This window comes from Toxotes jaculatrix, chromosome 9 (assembly GCF_017976425.1).
Source record: "Toxotes jaculatrix isolate fToxJac2 chromosome 9, fToxJac2.pri, whole genome shotgun sequence".
NCBI classification, from domain to species: domain Eukaryota; kingdom Metazoa; phylum Chordata; class Actinopteri; family Toxotidae; genus Toxotes; species Toxotes jaculatrix.
The window spans coordinates 21,212,430-21,235,972 of record NC_054402.1 but is presented as its reverse complement, the minus strand read 5'-3'; the positions used below and the strand labels follow the sequence as shown (position 1 = coordinate 21,235,972).

The 23,543-nt window shown below is 41.6% G+C and overlaps 2 protein-coding genes across 3 annotated transcripts; one reads left to right on the top strand and one right to left on the bottom strand.

The window, feature by feature from the left end:
- Window positions 1-1,675: 1,675 nt before the first annotated feature.
- Window positions 1,676-8,064, top strand: tagln (transgelin). Of its 2 annotated transcripts, XM_041045661.1 has the most exons (6): window positions 1,689-1,828; window positions 5,440-5,482; window positions 6,348-6,536; window positions 6,645-6,816; window positions 7,006-7,108; window positions 7,212-8,064. In XM_041045661.1, the coding sequence occupies exons 2-6, from the start codon at window positions 5,471-5,473 to the stop codon at window positions 7,348-7,350; spliced, it is 615 nt and encodes a 204-aa protein (XP_040901595.1). In that variant the 5' UTR covers window positions 1,689-1,828; window positions 5,440-5,470; the 3' UTR covers window positions 7,351-8,064. The 2 variants fall into 2 exon arrangements, with proteins under 2 accessions (XP_040901596.1, XP_040901595.1); XM_041045662.1 differs by lacking the exon at window positions 5,440-5,482 and having other exon boundaries at window positions 1,676-1,828.
- Window positions 8,065-8,789: 725 nt separating this feature from the next.
- pcsk7 (proprotein convertase subtilisin/kexin type 7) lies at window positions 8,790-23,146 on the bottom strand. The gene is made up of 17 exons (XM_041045660.1): window positions 23,045-23,146; window positions 21,384-21,691; window positions 20,607-20,849; window positions 19,870-20,004; window positions 19,011-19,176; window positions 18,793-18,883; window positions 18,533-18,587; window positions 18,215-18,353; window positions 18,025-18,125; window positions 15,606-15,773; window positions 14,256-14,360; window positions 14,004-14,106; window positions 11,647-11,803; window positions 11,246-11,340; window positions 10,951-11,056; window positions 10,572-10,689; window positions 8,790-10,109 (listed from the first exon to the last, which is right to left on the bottom strand). The coding sequence occupies exons 2-17, from the start codon at window positions 21,630-21,632 to the stop codon at window positions 9,828-9,830; spliced, it is 2,313 nt and encodes a 770-aa protein (XP_040901594.1). The 5' UTR covers window positions 21,633-21,691; window positions 23,045-23,146; the 3' UTR covers window positions 8,790-9,827.
- Window positions 23,147-23,543: the final 397 nt, after the last annotated feature.

Sequence of the window (23,543 nt, the reverse complement as noted above, 5' to 3'; positions counted from 1 at the left end):
AGGGGGAAAACGCAAGACACAGGAACAAACACAGGGACTTGACATGGCGCAGACTCAAGCATGGACACAGACACAGATGAACCGACCAGAACACGGGGAAACGCTGAGACTTAAATACACAAGGCAATGGGCAACAGGTGAAACCAATTAGGGCGGGGCAGACAATCACAAAGGCGGGAAACAAGACAAAGACAGGAAGTAGAACAAGACAAGATAGACAAGGGCAATGATTTCAAAATAAAACAGGAACTATGAACAAAACTTAAACTAAACAAGAGTCCAAGAGTCCACAAAACAAAACAAGGGCTCAGAAAACAGCCCCTATAGGGGCTAGTCATGACACATTGTGATGTTGGCATGGTATTATTCTTCTTCTTGTAATCAGAAAAAAATGAATGACGTGAGGCAAATTTTCATTTTAACCCTGTGAGCCCGTACGTATCATATATGATACCCACATTTCTGGGACTCATTGCATCACCATCAAGCATAAACTTTGCATTTAACCCTTTTAGATGAACTCTTATGCTCGTATACTGACTCCTGGTAGACACTCCTCACTTTTCTAAATGTTTTGACATGTGTGATACAAACAAAAAATATACTTAGAATTTTTTTTTTTTAATTTTTTTTTTTTACATTTTGTCAAAGGGACAAATAAAGAGTTCATATTTGAAAAATTAGAATTTTCTGACCATTCTTTCATAGTTCAGGTCTCACAGGGTTAACTTTAACTTCATGCACGTGAAAATATAGTTGTGTAAACACTGCAAAAGGCTAATGATAAAGACGTGTTGATTTCATAAACGGATGATGGTCAAGACAAAAAAGAAAGTGGGGAAATGTTTGCAATTTAAGTGACGTTTGCTGACTAGACCATTGGCCTGCCGAACCGTAATACACCTCTTATACTCACACAGGAGCACTGCACTAAAAGCTGTCTGCAGTGGAATGGAAGTGATGGAAAAGCCATGAGTGGGGGAGGCGGGTTATACATGTGCACACACACACACACACACACACAAACACACACACACTGGGGGCAGCTACTGAACATCACCCAGGACTTACATGGAATTCTCTGTCTGAATGATGATGACTTTGTCAAACAGAGAAATAAAGTAACTTGCCTCCTTCTCATTCTCCTTCTTTCCTTCCTTCTTGCTCTTTCCCTCCTCTTCCTATTCTCTCCTTCTTCCTCTCCCCTTCCTTCCCTCCTCGTTGTGCAAAAACATAGAAATGTAGAGTCATTTTTGACATTGCAACACCACATTTCTCTTTTCCACATCCAGTGTCTCCTTTTCTATTTTCTTTAAGTCTCATCGCCACTCCTCCCTCCCCCCCTTCCCCTCCAGCCCCCATCCTCTCCCTCACCATCTTTCAGCCACTTTGAACAAGTAGGGATGTGGTGAAAGTATTTGGAGAATTCCCGCTGACCAAACCAACACTGCCTGGCTGCTGTCTCCCTCCTCTACATGGAACAGCTCTACCCAAATAAGGCTGGGCTTTTTAACTAGACGTGAGACGCAAAGACAGGGAGAGGGAGCTGCTGAAAGGCCATGCCCTTTTAAGGATGAAGTTTCCTTTTTTTCCCCTTCCCCTCTCGCCCTCCTTCCTATCCCTCCCTCCCTCTCCCTCCTCCCTTTCTCTCTCCCTTTCTCTCTTGGTAGACTGTAGTGAAGTCATCTTGCTTCATCTGCTCCTTTTAAGCCGGCATTTTTGAGAGGGAGGTCCCTGGGAAGCATATACAAACACTCAGTCAAGCATCCACGCTCACCCTGCAAACTGCACTAGAGGCCAGCAGAGAACTGACCAATTCCTTCACAGAGTGAGTATACTTTTCTTTAATACTGCCATATAGAATAAAGCTCCTGAAGTGGATATGGGACAGATCAGCTGTGGCTTGTCAACAGGCCATCACTTTATAGATCAGTCAGTCTGTACTTAATAATGCACAAGGCCTCCTCAGTTTCTTATAAAAAAAAAAAAATGCATGTCTCCATTACACGTTGATGACAATGACAATACAGCTCTGTAGCCATTTCAAAATAAGAGCAATGTAATCAGTCAAAGGTCAAAGGAGAGGACGGTGTGCAAAGTCACACTTGACCACTGACCATAGCTTAAAGAGTTAAACAACGTTTTATACATTCTGTATATATAGAACATCAAAAGGTGTTAAACATATGTAAGTTTGAGTTTTCCTAAAGATGTTTCTGTGGATTACATGGGTATCAGATCTTCTGTTTGAGTTACTGAGCATTCAGCTCAGCATGGGTGCATCTGTCTGTAAGAATGCTGTTAATAATATGTGACAGATCAGGTATTATTCACTTGTTCAGTATAAGAATAACTATCTCTTAAAAAATACAGTCTGGTTGAATTCAAGCTGAGCTTTTATTGGGTTTTCCACAATTACCATTATTTTGACAGAAAATTGTCTCATTGCAAACTGACTTAGTGTTTGTTCCAAATACGAATCAGATGCTATTTGAATATGTTTTCCATGAGAAGCAAAGAGAGCAGAAGCAGAGAGGTGATCCAGACGATGTTGAATATCTCAGTCAGTGAACATACTTTTATTTGCACAAGCAAATGATCCACTGCCATACATGGGCTTTGGAAGCATGAGTTCATAAGGTATGAAAGGACGCCACCCTTCCTAATGACGATACAGATGCAGATAGAGAGATTGCCAGGCATAAAATCTATTTAACAAAGGCAGATACATTGACAGAGACATGCAGAAATAACTTTTCCCCACAGAGGACATTTAAGCCCCTCCAAACTTTTACTCTCTCTGTATGAACATGGGCTTATAATAAAGAACTACTGTAAAGTCTAAAAGCTTGTTGTGATGTTTGGATTGAAGATAACTAGTGAATCATTAAAAATGGCAGCACACCCAGAGGTTCCAGTAAAACCAGGCCGGCAGTGGCAGAGGGGAAGTACCAGTGGGCAGCTTGGCTCCTAAGCAGCAGCCACGGGAGCAGATAACACTATCTACACTGCCAATCCAGTGGCAGTACATAAACACAGCAGAGCACAGAGGCACAGTAGTTTATAAAACCAGGACCAGAGCACATCCATGTAAAGGTGCAGGGGCTCTGGCTCCGAGTTTAATCGGACAGCGCTGTCTACATCTCAGTCTGTAGAAACGCATTAGTTCAGACACGCAACAGCTGTAAAGTTTGTCAGAGTAATCAAAACCATGAAGGGCCTTGGCAGCAGTTTTTGAAAATACTTTATGTGCTGATAAAAGTCTGGCAAGTGCAAGCAGGGCAGCAGTTTTCTGTGAAACTGGAATAAAGAAGAATCATATAACAAAAGAGCTCTGAGAACAAACTTTAGTACGTCAGTGAGCAGAGGAGGACATCCTGCCTTCAACCAGATGACTCAACTGACATCAACACTGCTGAACTGTACTTCAGTAATGTGCTTAATCCAACTAAGCTTCAGCTCTTTTATACCAAAATGACTACCAAACTACTGCCAAACTTATGCTGAGGAATAAAAGTATTCACCGTGAGTATTTTTGGAACCAGTCCCCAGCATTTGCATTCACAGCAAATCAATCATTATATGGTGGTTTGCTGATTAACTGTAGAGGAGGCAAGGGCTGCATGACGCCACATCTCCTCAGGCTGCCACAGTTGCCACAGCCCTCACACTGGTTTCCTGTCCTGGCATTAGGCAGATTTACCATGGTAATAGAGAAACAGAGCAGGAAAAACACAACTGAGAGAGATGGATGGATGGAGAGATGGAGGTGATGAAGTCATGTTTGTGGGACACAGTATTTTGGGACTGTTGAGAGGAGGCATTATAGGCTTTCTTGAATTTGTCTTGATTTTTCCTCATTTTCATGTTTCAGGTTTCATCCTTTTATTTTATTAACCACTCACTTTTCAGTGAACATTTAGCAGCACTGGTTATAGTACGTCATTGTTATAGGCTTTTAGTACTTGGTGCAGGACTATTTGCGGAAACAGTAGTCGTAATGTTATGAAAAGTTACAGAATCAAATGCTTGACAGAAAGCTCATGCTGTAGGTTATGTTTCCTGAAAATGCAACGCTGTAGAGAGTTTGCAAAGGGGTGTTTTTATATTATATTTTAAGTGAACACTGCCTTGAGTGCTTGAGGAGAAGCAGACAGCACAGAAGGTTGTTTAGCAGATAATCCTGAGTTACTGGACCTGGGCCGGGACCCAACCATAACAACAGGTCCCTGGATACACATAAATACCAGAAATAGAGACCAGGCCTGAACAGACTTATTTAACCTCCAAAAATATTATGTGATCTTTGTATGGTTGTCATGCAAGGCACACATAGAGACCGATACAAGGCCAAACTTATGAGAGAAACAGTGCTTCTCTTCTCTTCTCTTCTCTTCTCTTCTCTTCTCTTCTCTTCTCTTCTCTTCTCTTCTTCTTTTCTCTTCTTTTCTCTTCTTTTCTCTTCTCTTCTCTGGACAAGACATGAGAAGGCACTGAGTGCACAATGTGGTGAACATAGCTTCTATTTCTTTCCCTACAAAGAGCGTAGTGTGTGTGATTTGCAATTGTGGTCCAGAGAGTAGTTTATGAGGCTAAGAACTAGAGGCCAATGGAAAAAAAAAAGAGAAGTTAACGGCATACCAGACAAACATTACTCTGTAATAATGATTATATAATGACGGATGCCAGTGGGAATAACAAGGGGTATGAGTGTGTGTGTTTGCCAGAGTGAGAGAGAGCAGCAGACAGATGAACATAAAATATAGTATCTGAACTTGTGGTTGAATATAAGTGAGCGTGTTGCCCAGCATGTGTGTTTGGTTTCTTGCGGTCTGGAAAAGGGCTACAGGGAATGCAAAGAATATTAAACAGGGTCGGTGGTAACACTCTGCGGACAAATCCGGGCAGGAATCCACGGATGTCGCTGGCATGCAGACTCTAATATGCAGACATGCAGTATATCTATTTGCTGTAGTGGAGCATGTATACAAATGCTATATTTAGCAGTACCACAAGGTAAAAAGAAATACTCCACAACAAAGTCCTACATTAAAAAAAATTAATTAATGCAAGTAAAAAGAAATATGTAAAAGCATTACAATGCACTTGGGTATCTTGGGCATTTGCTTTCTGGTTAAACCTGTGTAGGGAAGGATGCAAGAGAACAAAGGAGGAAAGAAATAAGGAAAAGGTGAAAGGAAAGGCAGAGCAAAGAAAAGACAAAAGTAGAAAAATACAGTAAGAGTTACTCTCCATCTCTGTCTGTGTATCTACTTCTCTGTTGCTTGTATACAGATATATAATGAGACAAATTTACTCTAAACATAGATGGTCATACATCAGTGATAGAATTGGTGATAAAATTCCCCATCCTATGCCACGCCATGAGCCTCATCCCCAGGGTTTAACCTTTAACATTCGAACTTTGAACCTCCCCAGGAACAGGAAGTTGAAGTGACCAGACATCAAGATGGCAACAAAGGTTGGATGGTGCAGACAGCACTTTGCTATGGGTTTTGCACTTGGCTGTTGGCCCAAAGGCAATTAAACTACAGAAGCATTAAACAAAAAGAGAGAAAAAAGTGCTGGCAGTGATGTGTGTGTATGTGTTGACAGAGACCAAAAGGGAGAATGTGTGGGTCTGTGTGTGTTTGTAAAAAGACAAAATATGCAAAAAAAAAAATAATAATAATAATAATAACTTGGCTGAAACAGAGCTCCCACTGTACACCACTTTGCCCCAGACACAGGTCCTGATAAGGCTAAATGGTGTGCATTAGGAGACACAGCGCTGTTAATGCCACTGATCTGGAAAAGGGATTGAAATTAAGTGCTGAGCATTTACGCTTATGTACACGCTTTTGACATGCATGCGGTCAATGTTTGCATTGGTGAATGTCTTATACAGTACATACATGAAATGAGTATCTGTGTTTGTAAGTAAATTTATTATTTATTTATTTATTTAGATTGTTGACACACCTACGCATGCAGGATATGTCCAGGTTCTACTGCATTGTGAAAATGTTAGGCACCGTGTTTTGTCTACAAAGAATTATTTTGGACTAAAAGCTGTACTGACATGGTAATGTACAAGAAAACAGTTTTAAAAAATCTGTGTTGTCATGAATACGCACGTTGCTGTAAATAATCAAAATGGGAGATGAGGATGATGCCAGTGAAAATCCAAGTGCTCATCACCACATTCACTCAGATTTCAGTCTTTCTCCAAAGATAGTTTTTTTCTAACATTTTTTCTTTGACTGTCTCCTTCCATTGTATTCCTCTTGTCTCCTTCCCTACTCTACCTTGCAATCTGTTCCACCATTTCTTTCCCGAACTCTCAGGGAGTCGGCATGGCAAACAAAGGTCCATCCTATGGCATGAGCCGGCAGGTTCAGGATAAGATTGACAGCAAGTATGACCCCGAGTTGGAGCAGATCCTGGTGGAGTGGATCACCCGTCAGTGCGGCTCTGGTGTGGAGAGGCCAGAACCGGGAAAAATGGGCTTCCAGGCCTGGCTGAAAGATGGATGCGTGAGTGCATTTTCTCTGTTTGATTAACTGTTTTTCTTGAACTTGCTTTAAGATTAAAGATCTTTTTGTGCCCCTTTGGTCTTTTCTTCTTCCATCTCCTCTCCCCAGGTCCTGAGCGAGCTGATTAACACTCTGTTTGCTGGAGAGAAACCTGTGAAGAAGATCCAGAGCTCACCCATGGCCTTCAAACAGATGGAGCAGATCTCCCAGTTCCTCAACGCTGCGGAGAAGTATGGCGTCACCAAGACTGATATGTTCCAGACTGTGGACCTCTGGGAAGGTCAGAAGGGTTCTGTCACTCTTATCCCTAACTTACTGCAAACACTTTGATGCTAGAAGATAAAACTTGGTGTAGGTTTAAGCCCTTTGGTTGTGCGGCTTGGATATGATGATGCACACATATGGAAACATCATAACGGGTTAACATGGTAGGGTTAATAATCCTGGCTGTATATGTGTTTTGGAACAGGTAAGGACCTGGCAGCGGTGCAGAGGACCCTGTCAGCTCTGGGCAGCTTGGCCATTACCAAGGATGAAGGCACATACAATGGAGACCCTAACTGGTTCTTCAAGTAAGTCAAAAAACATGAAATGGAAACTGCTTGATCTAACTGACCCCTCTTAGATTAAGTTTAGTTTTATTTATTTTGTGACATTTTCATTGATGTGTTGCAGGAAAGCACAGGAGAACAAGCGAGAATTCACCGATGACCAGATGAAGGCCGGCAAAAATGTGATTGGCCTACAGATGGGGTCCAATAAGGGAGCCAGTCAGGAGGGCATGAGCTATGGAAGACCCCGGCAGATCCTGTAAAATCACTGAGCCACAGATACCCAAAACCTCTGCAGCCCCTGACACCCTCTTAGAGCCTGTAAGCATCTAACCAGTCCACTACAACTCCCCTTTGATCATTAAATCCTCCGTGCTTTAGAATTTAGTTACTTCCTCAGTTCCTCCTCCTCCCAAGTCATGACACTTGCCCCAAAGCCCTTATGTAGATGCTTGCACTGGTGACCATTACAGAGCTCACCATGCTTTATCCCTCCCACTGCAGTTTGGACCAGTACAACTGAATGTTTGAAGTCTTGAGTAACCATAGTAATCATAGTAACCAATAGAATCCATAAAAAATTACCAATTCATTGCCTTGGAGGTAAAAACACCAAGACCACCATGTGCCAAAATTTGTGTTGTTTCTTCCTAATATGAAACAACACTCACACATGTTACACATATCTGACCACTGTCTGATCTCTGATACACAACAAATGTCTGAATTATGGCAGCAGTTTCCTACATTTTAAAGATGCTGCCTCGATTCTGACTCAAAGACTGATTTGTTTAAATGTAACTTATAGAAGGGACATTCTTTTCAAATTCAGAGCTGACACAACCACTTGGCATACCAGTACTCTGTACTTTTACTGTTACAGTAATGTTCAAGACCTACCACTTCCCACAATGCTACGCCTGCTGTATCAGCGCCAATATTTTTGTACATTGTCTTATTAAATAATGACTTTGAAATACATCTCTGAATTGAATTTCTGATTCTGAGTATTTCAGTTTTGCCATTTTGGGAAATCGGAAGATTGAAAAAAGTAGCATCATCACCCTATGTTGAAACATAGGTGGGTCTTTACGACTTGTATTTTCAAGGGTAAGTTTGGAGTCTGACTTAAATAACACTCACATGCCCATGTATTATGAATGTGAAAAACTGCGGGCAAAATGCACAGTAAATCCAAGTCCTTCTATACAGATCTGCATTCCTACCTCTGTCATTAAGGATGCGCCACAGCCATTATGGAGAGGAGGAATAATTACAGCATTTAGCTCCTAGGATCACTGTGGATAAACACAGTTTCACAGAGCTGTTGTCTCCTTAATTTTTTCAACTTTTACCATCTTAGATGAAATTCTTTCTATAGCACACTCAGAAACCACTATAAATTACACCTGGTATACATCAATCATCTTAGCATGTTAGCTTTTATGTCCAAGAACTTCTGTGCCTAAGTTAAGTCTCACAGAGCGATTGGCATGGCTAGACATGATCGTTATTTAAAAAATTATTTTGATAGTTTTACCATCTTTGACGTATTTCTTGCTTTACCACATACACAGAAACCACGGTCTTCATACATTCATAAATACTGGCAACAAGCGGTTATAATAATATTGTGAGTTTCACTGATTTCCAATGTTTAACTGTGTTTCATAAACCATATGAACAGTCTCAGAGGATATTCCGTCAACAGTCATTTATTATCATTCACATCACCTGTGACTTGCACAGCAAAACACAGTTTCCAGTGTAACCACTCCTTTGCATTAAAAAATTAAACTCTTTAATTCATTCTTAAAAAACACTTTGTACAAATCATTAAACATAGTTGGTATATATCTGTACAGCAGGCACAGATTGTGTAAAAACAATACATATGCAAATCCCACACTTGAAAATTCCACTTCAAGTTTTTTCAGTAGTTGGATCATAACCCTCAGATAATAGTCCCAGGCTTAAAAGTAAAAACAAAAAACCACCTTAGAAAATAAATCTTATTCTTAAAATACAGTGCCCTCTCACTAAAACCTCTCATTTGAGGACTTTTTCATGGAAGATCTTGCATATTACAAGCACACCCACTAACATCACAACACACATACAGACACACACTCAAATAGACAGAAGATTTGTACCTTTCTGATATCGTCATGTTGGTTTAAAGACCCCTCAGGGGTATCCCATCAACCTGTAAGCTCATTTCACATACACACAAGCCTGTCCAAACACTTTCACACACGCAAACATGCGGTTATACTGCGACTCGATTAGGTCCCTCTCCAGTTCATGTCTGACAATTACTCTCACTTAAACCTAGTTTTAATGGGAATTTTGACCCCAGGACTGGCAAAATATCCTCACTTTGGAGGAATGTCATAATTTTTCTTTCCTTTGAGGACATTTGTCAGAGGGACAGGTGTACAACGCCCACACCCACACCCACACCCTGTCACAGCAAAAAATAAAAAAATAAAAAAATCAAAGAAAACATATGTTTTCAGACAAGGCCATATGTTTGAGGAATGCAGAGAAGGACAAAGAGTCCACTCCTCAGTCAAGTTAATCTGCAGTCCATTCTGTGACGCCCCATCACCACAGTTAATGCTGACAGGTGTCAGAAGCAGTATAGGAGGCAGGGCAGGGTGGGAGGAAAGGGTTAAAGCCTGAGATGTCCAATGAGCACAGACAGCAAGAGATTTTAGGTCCATCGTCTGGTTCAGTGCTATGTTAACAGCCGCTCTCCATTCAAAAACAGTGGTTTGTTCTCATAGTCCAGCACTGCGTGCAACTCAACCCCTGAGTCCACTTCCTCTTCCTCCTCATCCTCCTCATCTTCCTCTACCACTGCATCCTCCACTCCCCTCCCTCTGTGGCCCCTCCTGGCCCGGTGACCCCGTCTTCTACGCAGGCAGAGAAGGCCCCTGAGGTCCAGGTGGGCCAGCGTGACCTCCAGCATGTAATAAAGAGACCAAAAGAGAGCAAAGCAGCCCAGCAAAAGAAGGAACTGTAAGGGAGGAAACAAGGAGAGAGTCAGAGGAGGTCAGCTCCCTCAGCTTTGGACAAGGCCGTAATTCCCTCCTTTTGAGTTGAGCAGATACTAAATTCATTAATATAAAGAAATTTAGCAAAAAAACATATCAGTTGAAGTAGAAAATGAAATTTAATCTAACTGAATCCAATTTCATTGTATTTCCATACATCAGAGAATTAATCCAATTCCATGACTTCCCTGATGGGAACACACACTGATAGAAACAGTTTACTGAGAGTAGGGGCTGCAGAGGGATGAAAAACAACCATGAATACCATGGTTACCATGAACATGTGCATTAACGCCATCGTCACTTACACGCTACAACTATAAGGCTTTAATAGAGAAAAAAGGAACACAGTTGTAGCCTCTTGTAAGGCAGAGATGGCTAACACACAGTATAGTGTGTGTTTTGGTGTGTGCTGCTGGGTTTACCTTGAGGTTGTTAGAGGTGAAGGGGTTGATGATCTCTGGAGGGATGTCCAGGCCTGGGGGGCAGGGCAGAGAGAAGTTGCTGTCCAGATATTTGCCACTCATAGCCTCCTCCACCAACCTGTCAATCAATGCACAGCTAATCAGTATGCAGAATATCTAACACTGAGCCAATCAGTATCACTGCAGTCTGCTTACAGGTAATTGTATCAATTAAGTATGAGAAACTAAGATGAAATTCATTGTTGCAGACACTGCTGTATCATTTGAAAACATGGGGATGAAAACAGAAAACGGTTCCAGTAAAACCAGGAAGGAAACCACAGCATTCAACAAAACAGTTTACTCTTACTGTGTCCAAAAGAAGCCTGTGAGATCTTACCTCTGTCTGTCCTTGACCTCACTGAAGGTCATAGATGAGCCATACAGGGTCAGCTTCCACTGCTTCAACACTCCCACAGTGGCATCCGGATTAGATGACGGCTCTCCTGTAGGAACACAGAAGAGGAAGAGTCAGTGTGGGCAGGTGAAGTACATGAGATCACAGGGAAGCAACAAAAACCCACACAAGTACTATCATAGAAGACACAGAAATGTGTGTGGTTGTGTTCTCCACTCTTTCTCCTCTCTTTGCTGAGTACTTGTCATGTGTGTTGGTGTGTGTGGCAGCATCTTACTGTGGTCAGATATCTTGAGGGTGTACTGGCCTTCAGCTCTCTCTCCCCAACAGCGCACAGTGGAGAAAGTCCAGTCTTGGTAGCCAGTAGGGTCTCTGTATGCACAAATATACAAATGCGCGCACGCACACGCACACACACACGCACGCACACAAAGACATCTTTAGACAACAGTCAAAAATACTGATATGAAGATATAATTTATTAAGCTTCTTAGTGTATCAAGAATCTTAATCTCCTCTGTACAGTCATTTTATATTTTGTTTCATTCAACATGATACCAGTGCAGATATGTGTGTGTGCGTGTGTGTGTGTGTGTGTGTGTGTGTGTGTGTGTGTGTGTGTGTGTGTGTGTGTGTGTGTGTGTGTGTGTGTGTGTGTGTGTGTGTGTGCGCGCGCACCTGTCAATGGTACGGCGTGCCCCAACGACTGAGATCATACCGCTGGGGCAGATCAACAGAATCTCCAAGTTGCCACGGGAAGGGTGGGTTATTGTCATGGTAACAGCCACATGCTCCAGCGTCTCCATTCCAGACTGACTCAGGTCAGCAGCAGAGACTGAAGGGGAGGAGAAAGCATATTAGTGTGTGAGTGTGTGTGTGTGTGTGTACACTGGACAGTCCAGTGTACGTAAATGAGCAAATCTGACTCACCATTAAACAACACTTTAAGAGCTAATTAGCAACATTTGGCATGCTAACATGCTAAACTACGATGGTGAACATGGTAAACAGAACACCTGCTAAGAACAGCACTGTCTCTGTAAGCATGTTAGCGTGCTGGCATTAGCATTTATCTTAAAGAACCACCATAAACAGTACAGCCTCACTGAGCCACTAGCATGGCTGCAGACTCCTTGTCTTGTTTACAAACTAATAAAAAAAAAGAAAAGAAAAAAGATGTCACTTGTTAGATTAATATAGTAACTAGTTTTTTATTTGCTGCTATCTTGGCCTAAACACTTCTGTAAAACCAAATTTTAATCTTATTAAAAGAACTTTCCTGGTTCAGTAAAGTTAAACACTCTTTCACATTACATTATACACATTTTAAAATGAATTAGTAAGAATATTAGTGGGTAATCTAATGTACGAACTTGGTTTATTTTGCTCATGAGGGTCTCCTCTTTCAAATGAATTGTTACAGCCATTTTAAAGTAATAATCTATCACTTAATGTGATAGATAGTATTACAATAAAAACTTTATTACATTAACACATTTTAAAATCAATTTCATTGTTAAATGATACTGGTTTTTACTACATATTACACAGTGTGATTGAGAAAAAAAGTGGCATGCTGAGAGAAATTCTCATTAAACTGGAGCAAATTCTCTTTAAATTCAAGTTTCAGTCAGAGTTTAGATCTCTTCTCTCCACTTTCCCCTCCATGACAGTGTTATCAGTCATCTTCCTAACCACCTCCCGCCCTCCCACTGCGAGCGTCTGGTCATTTCTTTGCATTTCTTGGGCTCTGATTGCTAATGAGCCATGGTGCTCCCTGACCATGTAGGGCTGCACACATCCTCGGGGCAGGGAGGGACGCAAAGGGACGAGGGAGTGAGGAGTGTAAACATAGGTGTGGAGGGAGAGACAGAAAGTCAGGGAATGTGTGTGTGTGTGTGTGTGTGGTGGGTGGAGGGGAGTGTAACACAAACACACAAACACACACACACACACACACACACACACACACACACACACACACACACACACACACATACACCTCTCACTCAAACCCGCAAACACACTTGTGCAAATGCAGCATCTTTTCATAAAACAGATCAACCCACAGAACATGACTGACAGGACCATGGGGATCTGATTGGTCGTTATTAACTCAAAGCCAGTCACTGCGTGCGTGTACACACATTAATGGCAGGGGTGTTCACATGGGAAGCCAGCAGTTTGCAATACTTAAGGGACAGGACGTTTGCCAGTAAGGCAGCCAAAACACATAGAAACTACGACAACAAACACTGCAAAGTAGTGTGACAGACAGACCTGAACACTGTCAGTGACAAAAAGCCTGTCAGGGACTTGACCAAGACTGATTCAGCAGAGATTTAAAGGAGAAAATGTGTTTTATCGTACTTTAATGTGATTCAGTTTCTTTTTAAAATGAAGCCCAGACACACTTTTTTGAGTGTACACAGCAACTCTTTACTTTGTCCTTAAGAAACTCCTGTTGCATGAGACCACACACACACGCACGCACGCACACACACACACACACACACACACACGTCTGTGGTTGTGCTCCTGACTCCTGACTGGGATGAGGCCATAAAAGAGGGAAGATACAGATAGAGGGACTGCAGGAAAAGAGACGAGGGAGAAGGAAATGTTTCTGCTAGGATGAGGTCACCGCGAGCATATGTGAAAAAGTGTGTGTGTGAGAGAAAAAGAGACAGATCACATACACAGACAGTTGAGTATGAGAGAATCAGAGCAGTGAGAAGTGAAAAAGGAACAAGACGTACTGAGAGGAGCTGTAAAATGCAGATTAGGGGAAAAAAATGAAGAAAAAAAAAGGAAACAGCAGTGATCTGGAAAAATCTCACGCAGTATTTCAATGTGGACGCAGGAACTCACAAACAAGAGAACTTTACCTAATATGGGCAAGGGAGACTGACTGAGCAGCAGGCAGGGAAAGAGGCAGGGAGTCAGCTACGGAGTGCAGTGTGTAAACTCGACAAGCGACTGTCCAATACAGAGCTGAGAGAGTGAGACAGGAGCAAACAAGCTGACAGACTTACCATTCCAGGTACGAACCAGCTCATGTGGACTCATCGGGATGGACGCTTCCTCTTTTATTACTGAGCTCTGATAGGACACGAGGAACGGCACTGGCTCCCACACCTGTGAAATAGAGAAAACTTAGGGCTCTTCCGGTAACTTTTGGTGCATGAATAATAAAAAAAATGTTTGTAATTTCCTAGAGACTAATTAATAATGAAGATAGCTAGTAAGTAGCTGTGGCCTGAATGGTGTATATTGTATGCATGTACGTTGGCAGCGTTGACAAGTCTCCATGCGTTGAGCAGACCGAAGCCGTGCTTGTGGCTGTGATGGAAACCAGCTCCATTCACCTTCCAGTCTGCACTGCTGTCACACTGTTGAAACAAACACAGAGATAACACACAGCCATGTTTACTTTTTGCTCTTATGAAGCAATAGAAAATTCATAAACAAACAACCATTTCCTCCACCGAGAGCCAAGAGAACAGCCACAATAACCCAAATATGAAAGGAACAGGGGAAATCTGAAGGGAAAAAAGTGGTGGTGGTAACCAGATGTTGGCTGAAGCTCCATATTTTAAGGACAGATGCACAGGAGTGGTATCAATTTTCTCATCTGTTGGAAAGAAAGTGAACAATCGTGCTTTCCAAAATGTGAAACTGTTCTTCAGTCTATCAGTGTTACTCTTACATCTGTAACTGTTACATGGACAGGATAGAAATGCAGACATTAATCAAGCAAAACTGCAAAACATTTTCTTTTTAGGATTTGCTGCTTTACCTTATTTTATTTTATTTTATTTTATTTTATTTTATTTTATTTTATTTTATTTTATGCCAAAGTTAACATCTTTTGCTTTTGGACAAATCAAGCAATTTGAAGACGTCATCTTGGGCATTTTTCACAACTTTCTGCCATTGTACTGACAATTCATCCATCAAATAAATCATTATCAACATATTTACATTTGTTGCTAGTTTCAGCCATTAATATTAATAAGCTCAAGGGCACAGGTTAAACTGTGAGCATCCATAGGCACATCATTCTGTAGGGTCCTGACCTTATCAAAATAACAGACTGTTGTCCAAATAAAGATAAATATGAAAAATTGCTGTTGGCTTAACTTAAATGCTCAAAGGAATTCTGGACCAGAGGTATTAGCAAACCACAGAACCTAGACGCTTAAGAAAACACACAAGGGACAGCTGCATAGTTGGAACAGTGTCATTAGCTATCCAATTAATTTGTTCTGGCTATTTCCAGGCTTCAACCGGTGCTGCTGTGGCAGCTGAAGCAGCAGGAGAGGGTCAGCAAGGGATAGCTGTGGCTAATGAATAAAGAGATGTAGGAGAGGAGGAGGAGGGCAGCAGCCAACATGCTGCTGTGGGAGAACCAGCTAGGGCAGAAGCAACAGGTGAGATTGACTGCAGACACAGAGATAGCGCTGTGTCCACTGTTCAGTTATTTACATGTCACAAGGTACTTGAGAATCAGCTACCACCACAAACAGAATGTAATTCTGTGGCACATACTGAAAACCAAAGGTTTTTAATACGAGGTAGTATTAGTAACTGAATACAGCAATTACTGATGCAGCAGGAAATTTCATCAGACCTACCCTGGTGGCGGTGAAGGCGATGATGTGCTGCACGTCCCTCCAGCTGAGGCAGGGACGGACCTGCAGCATGAGGGCCACCATTCCCGCCGCAAGGGGCGCTGCAGCAGACGTGCCGGTGTGGCCCTCGGTACAGCCCGTCCCCTGTTGCATGGACCAGTCTGACGTCACCTACAGAGAAAGACAAGAGGGCTGAAATTCATGTACAAACAGGGCCAAGGTGGTGATAGCTCTGGCAAGGACCCAAACATAAACTGTGTTCAAACGGCCCCTACATGTTTAGGTATACATTAACAGATGGGCACATACAAACCCCTTAGAGGGTATATCCAGAGCAAATGATCTCAGTCATGAGCATGGAGGTTGGGCGACTTAACTAACACTTTACGAAGGAACCAGCGTCATTGAGCCATCTCAACAAAATGACATTTTTACTGTGGGTGGCCAGAGTTCCACACTGTTTGTGTACAGTTACGTGAAGTACATAAGGACTGTGTAACAGGGGCTTAATGCCCTGGGAAGATCCAGCTTTAGGAAGGTGAAAGGAAGTAGATAAAGCCATCATACCATTGAAAGAGAACGGGAAATAAAAATGTCTATACAAAGAGAACGATTCCTTTAAATAGTGGTTCATCAAAACAGAGGTAGGAGATGAAAAATGTATAAAAAAAAATAAGTTCATGAGCAGATACGGTGACAAAAGGTCAACACTTAATGTTCTTATATAACTTCTTCCCTCATCTGTACATGTGTAGGGTCAGAATATCATTATGCAAAGCCCACAACTGCAAACATGCCACATATGTCTTCTGCATACACCGCCCGCTGGTGCACGCATTAGCGACAGCTTGTCTGACAGAAGGAGCGCAGTGTTGTGAGCTGAGGAATTCCCAGCCCTCTGTGTTTACATGCAGAGGACATGTGGGACTTTTCCGACAGCTGTTCCAGCCATGTAGAAGGTTTCAAGCTACTATACAGTGTAGTGTATCTACTGCAGGGGCCTAGCCATGTTCACCCAGAGCAGCTGTTTACAAGCAACATCAGACACCGCTGTGCACCTCATACACATTCATGTTTGCGATGTCCACACGCCCATTAGTGAGAGTTGCAGTGTATTCAACATTGACAATGAATTGGTTTGGTTAAATAGCTGCAGCAGAAGCTTTTGACAGGAACATTTTCAAAATAAGATGCACAAACTGCCATCAAATATTAAAAATTGATCATTAGATTTCCTGTTTTTCATGACTTTTCCAGACTTTCCAGACTCAGATTACTGAGATGCAGTGCATTTGTGGAGGCAGCTGCTCTTCGTAGACTCTAAATGACTTCTACAGAGTAATACACTCATGGGCAGTGTGTGGTAAGCACTTGGCCCGTGAGTATACTGTGGTCGGTGGTGGAGCAGTCTTTTCCAGAGAGAGCCCAATCCTGGCTAAGCTCTTCTCCCGCAGGCAATATCATCCCTGGTCCAAACTGCGTTACCATGGTGACACCCACAAACAGCAGCAAATAGAGGTCAGCAGCTTTTAATGTGCCCTTAGTCCTGTCATCATCTGTCATTGTTTAAAGATGAAAATAGTCTCTGCTCCTCCTCACGTGGAGCTACTCTTTCCCAAATTTTCAAACAGCTGTCACTACCACTAAAACTGAAGCTTGCGGGACATGTCAGGTACCACACAGAGTAATATATAAATATTTATATATATATATATATATATATATATATATATATATATATATATATATATATATATATATATATATATAGTTTTGTGTGTCATGTTGTGGAGTACGGTATCTTCAAGAGAAGGTTCAAACAGAAGGACAATTTAAAAGATGCATTGGAAGGCTCAATTTTAACTGAAATCACACAAGTCTCTCCTTAAGCTGAACTATAGAGAGGCAGACTGTAGGAATAATGTCATCTAGACTCAGATCCTATAGCTGATCCACAGTGAATAATGGAACAATTACAATATAGGACACTAGGATACTATGTTGCTGTAACTTTTAAACAACATACGAGCTGATAGGTAACTCATTCATTGGACAGTTTCACTAAAAGTCATCCTGCAACATTAGAGGTGCATGGACCCACGTGGGGAAATCGAACTGACAGCAAGTCAAGCACCAGATTCCTGCAGTCTCAGTCAAAGAGCGCACACAGGAAGAAAGGACCATTAGTTCAGACTGTAACTGGACTGTATGTCATAAATACTGACAGACAGATAGAAAAAGGCAAATAAAACTTGTCCTGTGTGTTTATATTTTGTTGACATAGTTACTATCTACCCGGTATGTTTCACAAACTTGTCCCTGAGGATCTGCTAAAACTGCTCCTCGTGCCACCATCCCTGCATTCTTTGGTCCTAGCCATCGTTTGTGTGCGATAGTGTGTGTGTGTTCAAGTAAGACGTACAATGCTCCTCAGCATGTTCCCCCCGCTACTGAAAGTAACAGCCAGCATGGCCGCACACTCCTCAGCATAGAAGGGCATGTTCCCTTTCTCATCGACTGCTCCTGCAACACACACACACACACACAATGATTATTTATGTGCAAATGCTCAAACCCATGCTCAACACAAATTAACAGGCTGTGCATCTTACCGACTGTGATGGTGTATATGGAGTTGGCGTAGCCGTCGTAATTGCAGTTGTCGTTGTATTGACCTCCATTGCCACTGGCAACCACGAAGATGCTGCCGAAGCCTCGTCTGCCTGCAATCACCCCGTGTTGCAGCGCCGCCTGTGGAGGAAGAGAAATACCATGCCAAAGGAGATTATACAATTAAGAACCAGAGAAAAATCAACTGAGTGAAAGCTCTGCACACTCAGCTCTTTTACTAGTCTACTCCTCTGTAACTAATCCGTTGCAGTCTACTGCCCTCTACAGGACAAAAAGAACCCTGCCCACAAAAGTCTCACCTTGCCCAGGGGATGAGGTCCATCCACAGTGTGTCCATCATCATCTGGACCCCAGCTGGAGGAGACAAGAATCTAAATTAGCATCCAAGCAAGAGTTTCACAATATGTTATGATGGCACAGTAAAATATTACGCCAAATTACATTAAAAAAAAAAATACAGACATTAAATTGCAAATAAGTTGTCAAAGGATGATATTTTAGCATTTATAAAATCCACTTTCCTAATGGAAATAAAACCAGAAAGATTTGTGTTTGTTACCTGCAGCTGTAGATGTCATTGACCTGGTAATGCTTATTGAAGGCTATGGCTTCCAGGCTATCTGTCAGAGGGCCGTCCAGGACTCTGATACCTGATGACAGAACAAGTGATTCACCACACACATTTAACTAAAGTCTCAGTCTTTATGTCAGGCGTTTTTAACTCTGGGATTTCCAGGTTTTGAACAGCAGAGTCAGATTAAATTCTCCAGCCTCTACCTGCCACCTTGCTGCCGTAGGCCACCCCCACGGCACAGAAACTGTTGTTGGGAACAGCCGCGATCTCCCCAGCGCATCGAGTCCCGTGGTGATTGTCGCTGTGGACGTCAGGGTGAGGCATGGGGTCTGGGTCGTTGGAATTCAGGTCATAACTACCCTCTGGACTCTGAGAGGGACACAAAGTCATCGTGAGTAAATGAGTATGTGGTTTATGAATAGGTAAAAGCAAACATCATTGATTTAATAGTAAGAATAAAACTTGAGATTGCTGGAAATGTTTTCATGAAAATTGAAAATAAGAGTGTTTCCACTTTTTGCAACATAATCGCTTTTCTGCTTCTTTTGTTGAAAAACAAAAACTATGTCAACTTCATTTAAAAGTGGAAGAAATAAACACAGGTTATACTAGAAACGTTTTAACTCTAATCAGAATGGGTGCTCAATCCACACAAAAAAATTCAGCCATGAGAGCAAAACACAGTTCATGGGTATGTGTACTGCCTCTAAGGCATCTGTTCAACTGTTTCAAATTTCTTCTTTAAATAATTTGTTTCCAGTTGAAAAGGAGAAGTTAACTGCTCAAATGTTTCCCAAACTCATTTGTAAATATTCCTGGTGAGTTTGTGTCATGTAATGGCATCACTTTCTGTTTAGTTCCTCCTGCTTCTGCAGAAAAACGAGATAGACACGTAGTCCACGCTCTGACAGTAATCTGTAGTAAACTGAGGAAATGCCATAATTTGATTGATTTGATATTAGATGTCTTAAAGGTCACATATTATTAATGATTTTGTTAAAAATTGCATTTGATAAGTTAGAGCACTAGATCAAGTATGAATCACTGTTAGTGCTGACTTACATAATTGGGCTGAATGTCCTGGTGTGTATGTTCCAGGCCGTCATCTACCACGACTACTGTGACTCCCCGGCCAGTTATGTTGCGCTCCCATACCCCTGTCAAGTTTATATCCATACCCTTGTTGATGTCATTGTGCTACAAGAACAAGAAAAGTAAGGAAGGAGGAGTGCAGGATTAAAAAGGCAGGTTGAAACAAAGCTCAAGTAACGTGACACTTACCAGTGCCTGTGATCAACTGCTTTTAGACTGTGTCTTCATCTGTAGTCGATCAAAACTCTACAACTATTTAAATTACAACTACAACTATTTAAAGGCACACCTTTTTGTGGTTGTGTGGCCACAAGCATTAAAAGGTGTGGATATAGACTCACATGATTAACACTTTGCAGCTTACGTTCCCACTGAGCTGTTAAAATAGTCTTCAGAGCCAAAAACATTCACAGTTTTGTAAATTTGTTCCTTATTAGTTGAACATCACCCCTTACATTTGTTGGTAAAAGTTTGAAGGTAACATATGAACACCTTGGTTAGATAAAGAATTTGGTTTGTGCCTGTTCTTAACCTCGGCCCCAGCAAGGTACTGTGAACTCTGGCAAAGTAAAAATTAGGCTGACACTTAAATGAATAATGCATGATTACTTTGTTTTAAAAAATTATATATGTACCATCTTTTATCACCAGGCAACTAGTGTGTGAGCAAGATCACAACAAAGATACATAGTCGACTACATCCTCACCAGGTGCCACTGTTTGGGGTACTGGGGATCGTTGAAGGCCATCGATCTCTTCGAGCGGCTGAGTACCCTCTCCTGGGAATACCACAGGACATGAGGGTGGGCTGCCAGGATGTCCCCAGGCTGGACACTTTTTGTCCATATATCCCCCACAGACCCAGAATTGGGCTGTATAGAACACAGTAAGTAGTGGCCTTCCAGCTGTCCAATCTGGCCCTGATTTTGCAGCCCAGCCTGCTGTGCTACCTGGGATAGAGAGAATACTGATGAGTACAAATTAAACTGGAACAATATTTCTAAGAAAAAGAGAAATTTTGTTTCTCCCTGACTTAGGCAACTTAAAAAAATAAATCAGATGATACTTCAATGATTCCTGCAGAGGAAGGGAGTAGTAGCAGAAAACAGGATATAAAAGGGGAGTACTGAACATGAAAGACACTGTAAAACTAAAGCTAATATTTAATTAAAATGCCTAATGGCAGTGTTAAGAATCCTTAGAGAAATAAGCTGATTCTAAAAAGAACTAAAAGCAGGGTATGTAGAAACATCTGTAAAACAAAAATTATGCAATAAGAAACAAGGCAATACCAAATGTCCTGTTCCCTCAAATAACAAAGTCTCACAGTCACTAACAAGCAAAGAAATATTGTAGCTCTCTTAGGAAATTATGCCTATTGTGAAAATGTCAAAACAAAAAAATTAGTCTCTGAGTTTTGTGACAATTCACAGAGTGACACCCTGTATACAGATTAAATGCTAATTGTTAATGTTGTACTGTACCCTGTCAGCTATTGCGTCCAACAGCACAGAGCTCTGTTCACTGTCTTCTTCCTCATGATGTGGGCCAGTATGGACCCGGACGGCCCAGGACTGACCTGGACCACATGAATGTGAGGGCCAAGGTGAGGGAGGAGAGGAGGAATGAAAGGGAACCGATGGGACAACAGAGGGCAGGAGGGCCAGCAGGAAGAGGGTCAAGGAGGACAGAAAGAGGAGGAGGAGGAATGTGGGAAAGTAGGATGTTGCCATAGCAACAGGGGGTGACACACAGGGTCAACCAGGCAAGTCCTCCTCATCTGAACACCAACCTGGACGTGAGACAAAGACAGGGAGGAAAGAAGGTCTTGTTAGTAGTGAGGACAATATGAGAATGAGCAGCTGGTTGCTTATCATTGGAGTGCTGTATTCAGAGGCCACTTATTAGATTCACAGCATCACACTAACTCGATGCCAGTTCAGAGACTTCTGGCCACAGCACATCTGATTAACACTCTGTGGCTACATCAAAGTTCTTGCACTAGACAACTGTGAAGACACTTTTATATATGAATGCTTCTCTATTAGCTGTGGTAGGCTAGAAAATTAAATAGCAGAACATAAATTCTTCAGGGCTGTACTGCATGTATCCCAAGCACAGTGTGCACAGCAGATTACACACTACAGATAAAATATTTGTTCAGACACCCGGAATCCAACCAGTACACCTGTTGTGGAAAACTACCTGGTCCCAGGTGTTCAGTGTGTCAATGAATGGAGGCAATGCATCTTATCTTGGGAAATGCACGACGAGAGCATTAGGGTCTGCAGTTGCTGACTCTTGCCAGCTGGTAATCGAGCCTTGACATCAGGTAGAACTAGGTGTGACACACACTCCTTCAGTTAACGGTTTTATCTGGAATTCAAGTGTATTAAATAGCATAAACCTGACTCCAGAGTCAAGAGTCAGCAAGACCACAAGGTCATCTGGATGTCACCGCTGTCACACCCATAGTCAAGAGCAAGAATTAAACAACCGATTAGGTAGAGACATTTTAAAGGAATAATCTTGATTTTCATCAAAACATGGTTAACTGTATTATTGACATAATCCCACATCAAAACTATTTCCTAAATACGGATATATATATATTTATATATATATATACAGTACCGAGTGCTTAATTAAATAGAAATAATGCTGCTCTGTTGCCAGATACGTCTCTGACCACATCATAAAGGATATATCAGAAAATGATAACGTTAGATGGAAATGTTATCCCCCTTCAGACATCTGAATAATGTTAACATTAACCACAACAGCTCAGGTTAGCTGATTTTAGCTAGCTTTCAATTTTGCTGATTGCTTTTTAATTTTCTTTTTTTTTTAATATAATTTATCGTTAGCCAGTAGATAAGCTAGCTACTTGGGTAGATAGCTTATTTGGTCATGAAATGCGAGTGTGACAGCTAATATAAAGTAAATAAAACAGTAAAAACTAAAAACAACAGAAAAAAAAACTAAAGTGGAACACGAGTCTCAGGCAAAGCGTTGTTGTTGTCATAGCTTAGTAAGTTAGCTACTGTCCTGATGCTAACTATTGAGGTTACCGTTCTTATGTGAAATGAGATGGGACGAATCAAAACCTATGGCGCTTTATTGCGATGATACTGTTATATCTTACCTTTCATCTGAATTCGTTCTTCTCACCTGTTCCTTGTGAAATTTATGACTAATGTTGAGCTTGCCATCTCATTTCCGCAAAACACAAGTCACAAGTCACAACACGGACGGACGTCCTGCGTCATTCAGTTGGTACCCCGAACGTCTGACGTGCACGCTGATTGGTCCAGAGACACAGACAACAGGGGCCAGACCAAACCAGAGGGAACTTATCTGAAGGGCTCTGAGGCCTAAGTCCTCCTAGTGGAAAAATGTTAGTAAATAATAATAATGATGATGATAATAATGATATTATTACTACTACTACTACTACTACTACAAATAATAATAATAATGATAATGCCTCAGGAGTGTGAGCAGCTACCACAGGAATTTTTTGTCAGAACTTTACTTACTACATATTGAGTGGCCTACATGTTACTCAACTTAAATTTGCTCAGTTATGTTTAAAGTTCACACAGCTACATTTACATAACATTTCACTCTTACAATAATGAAAA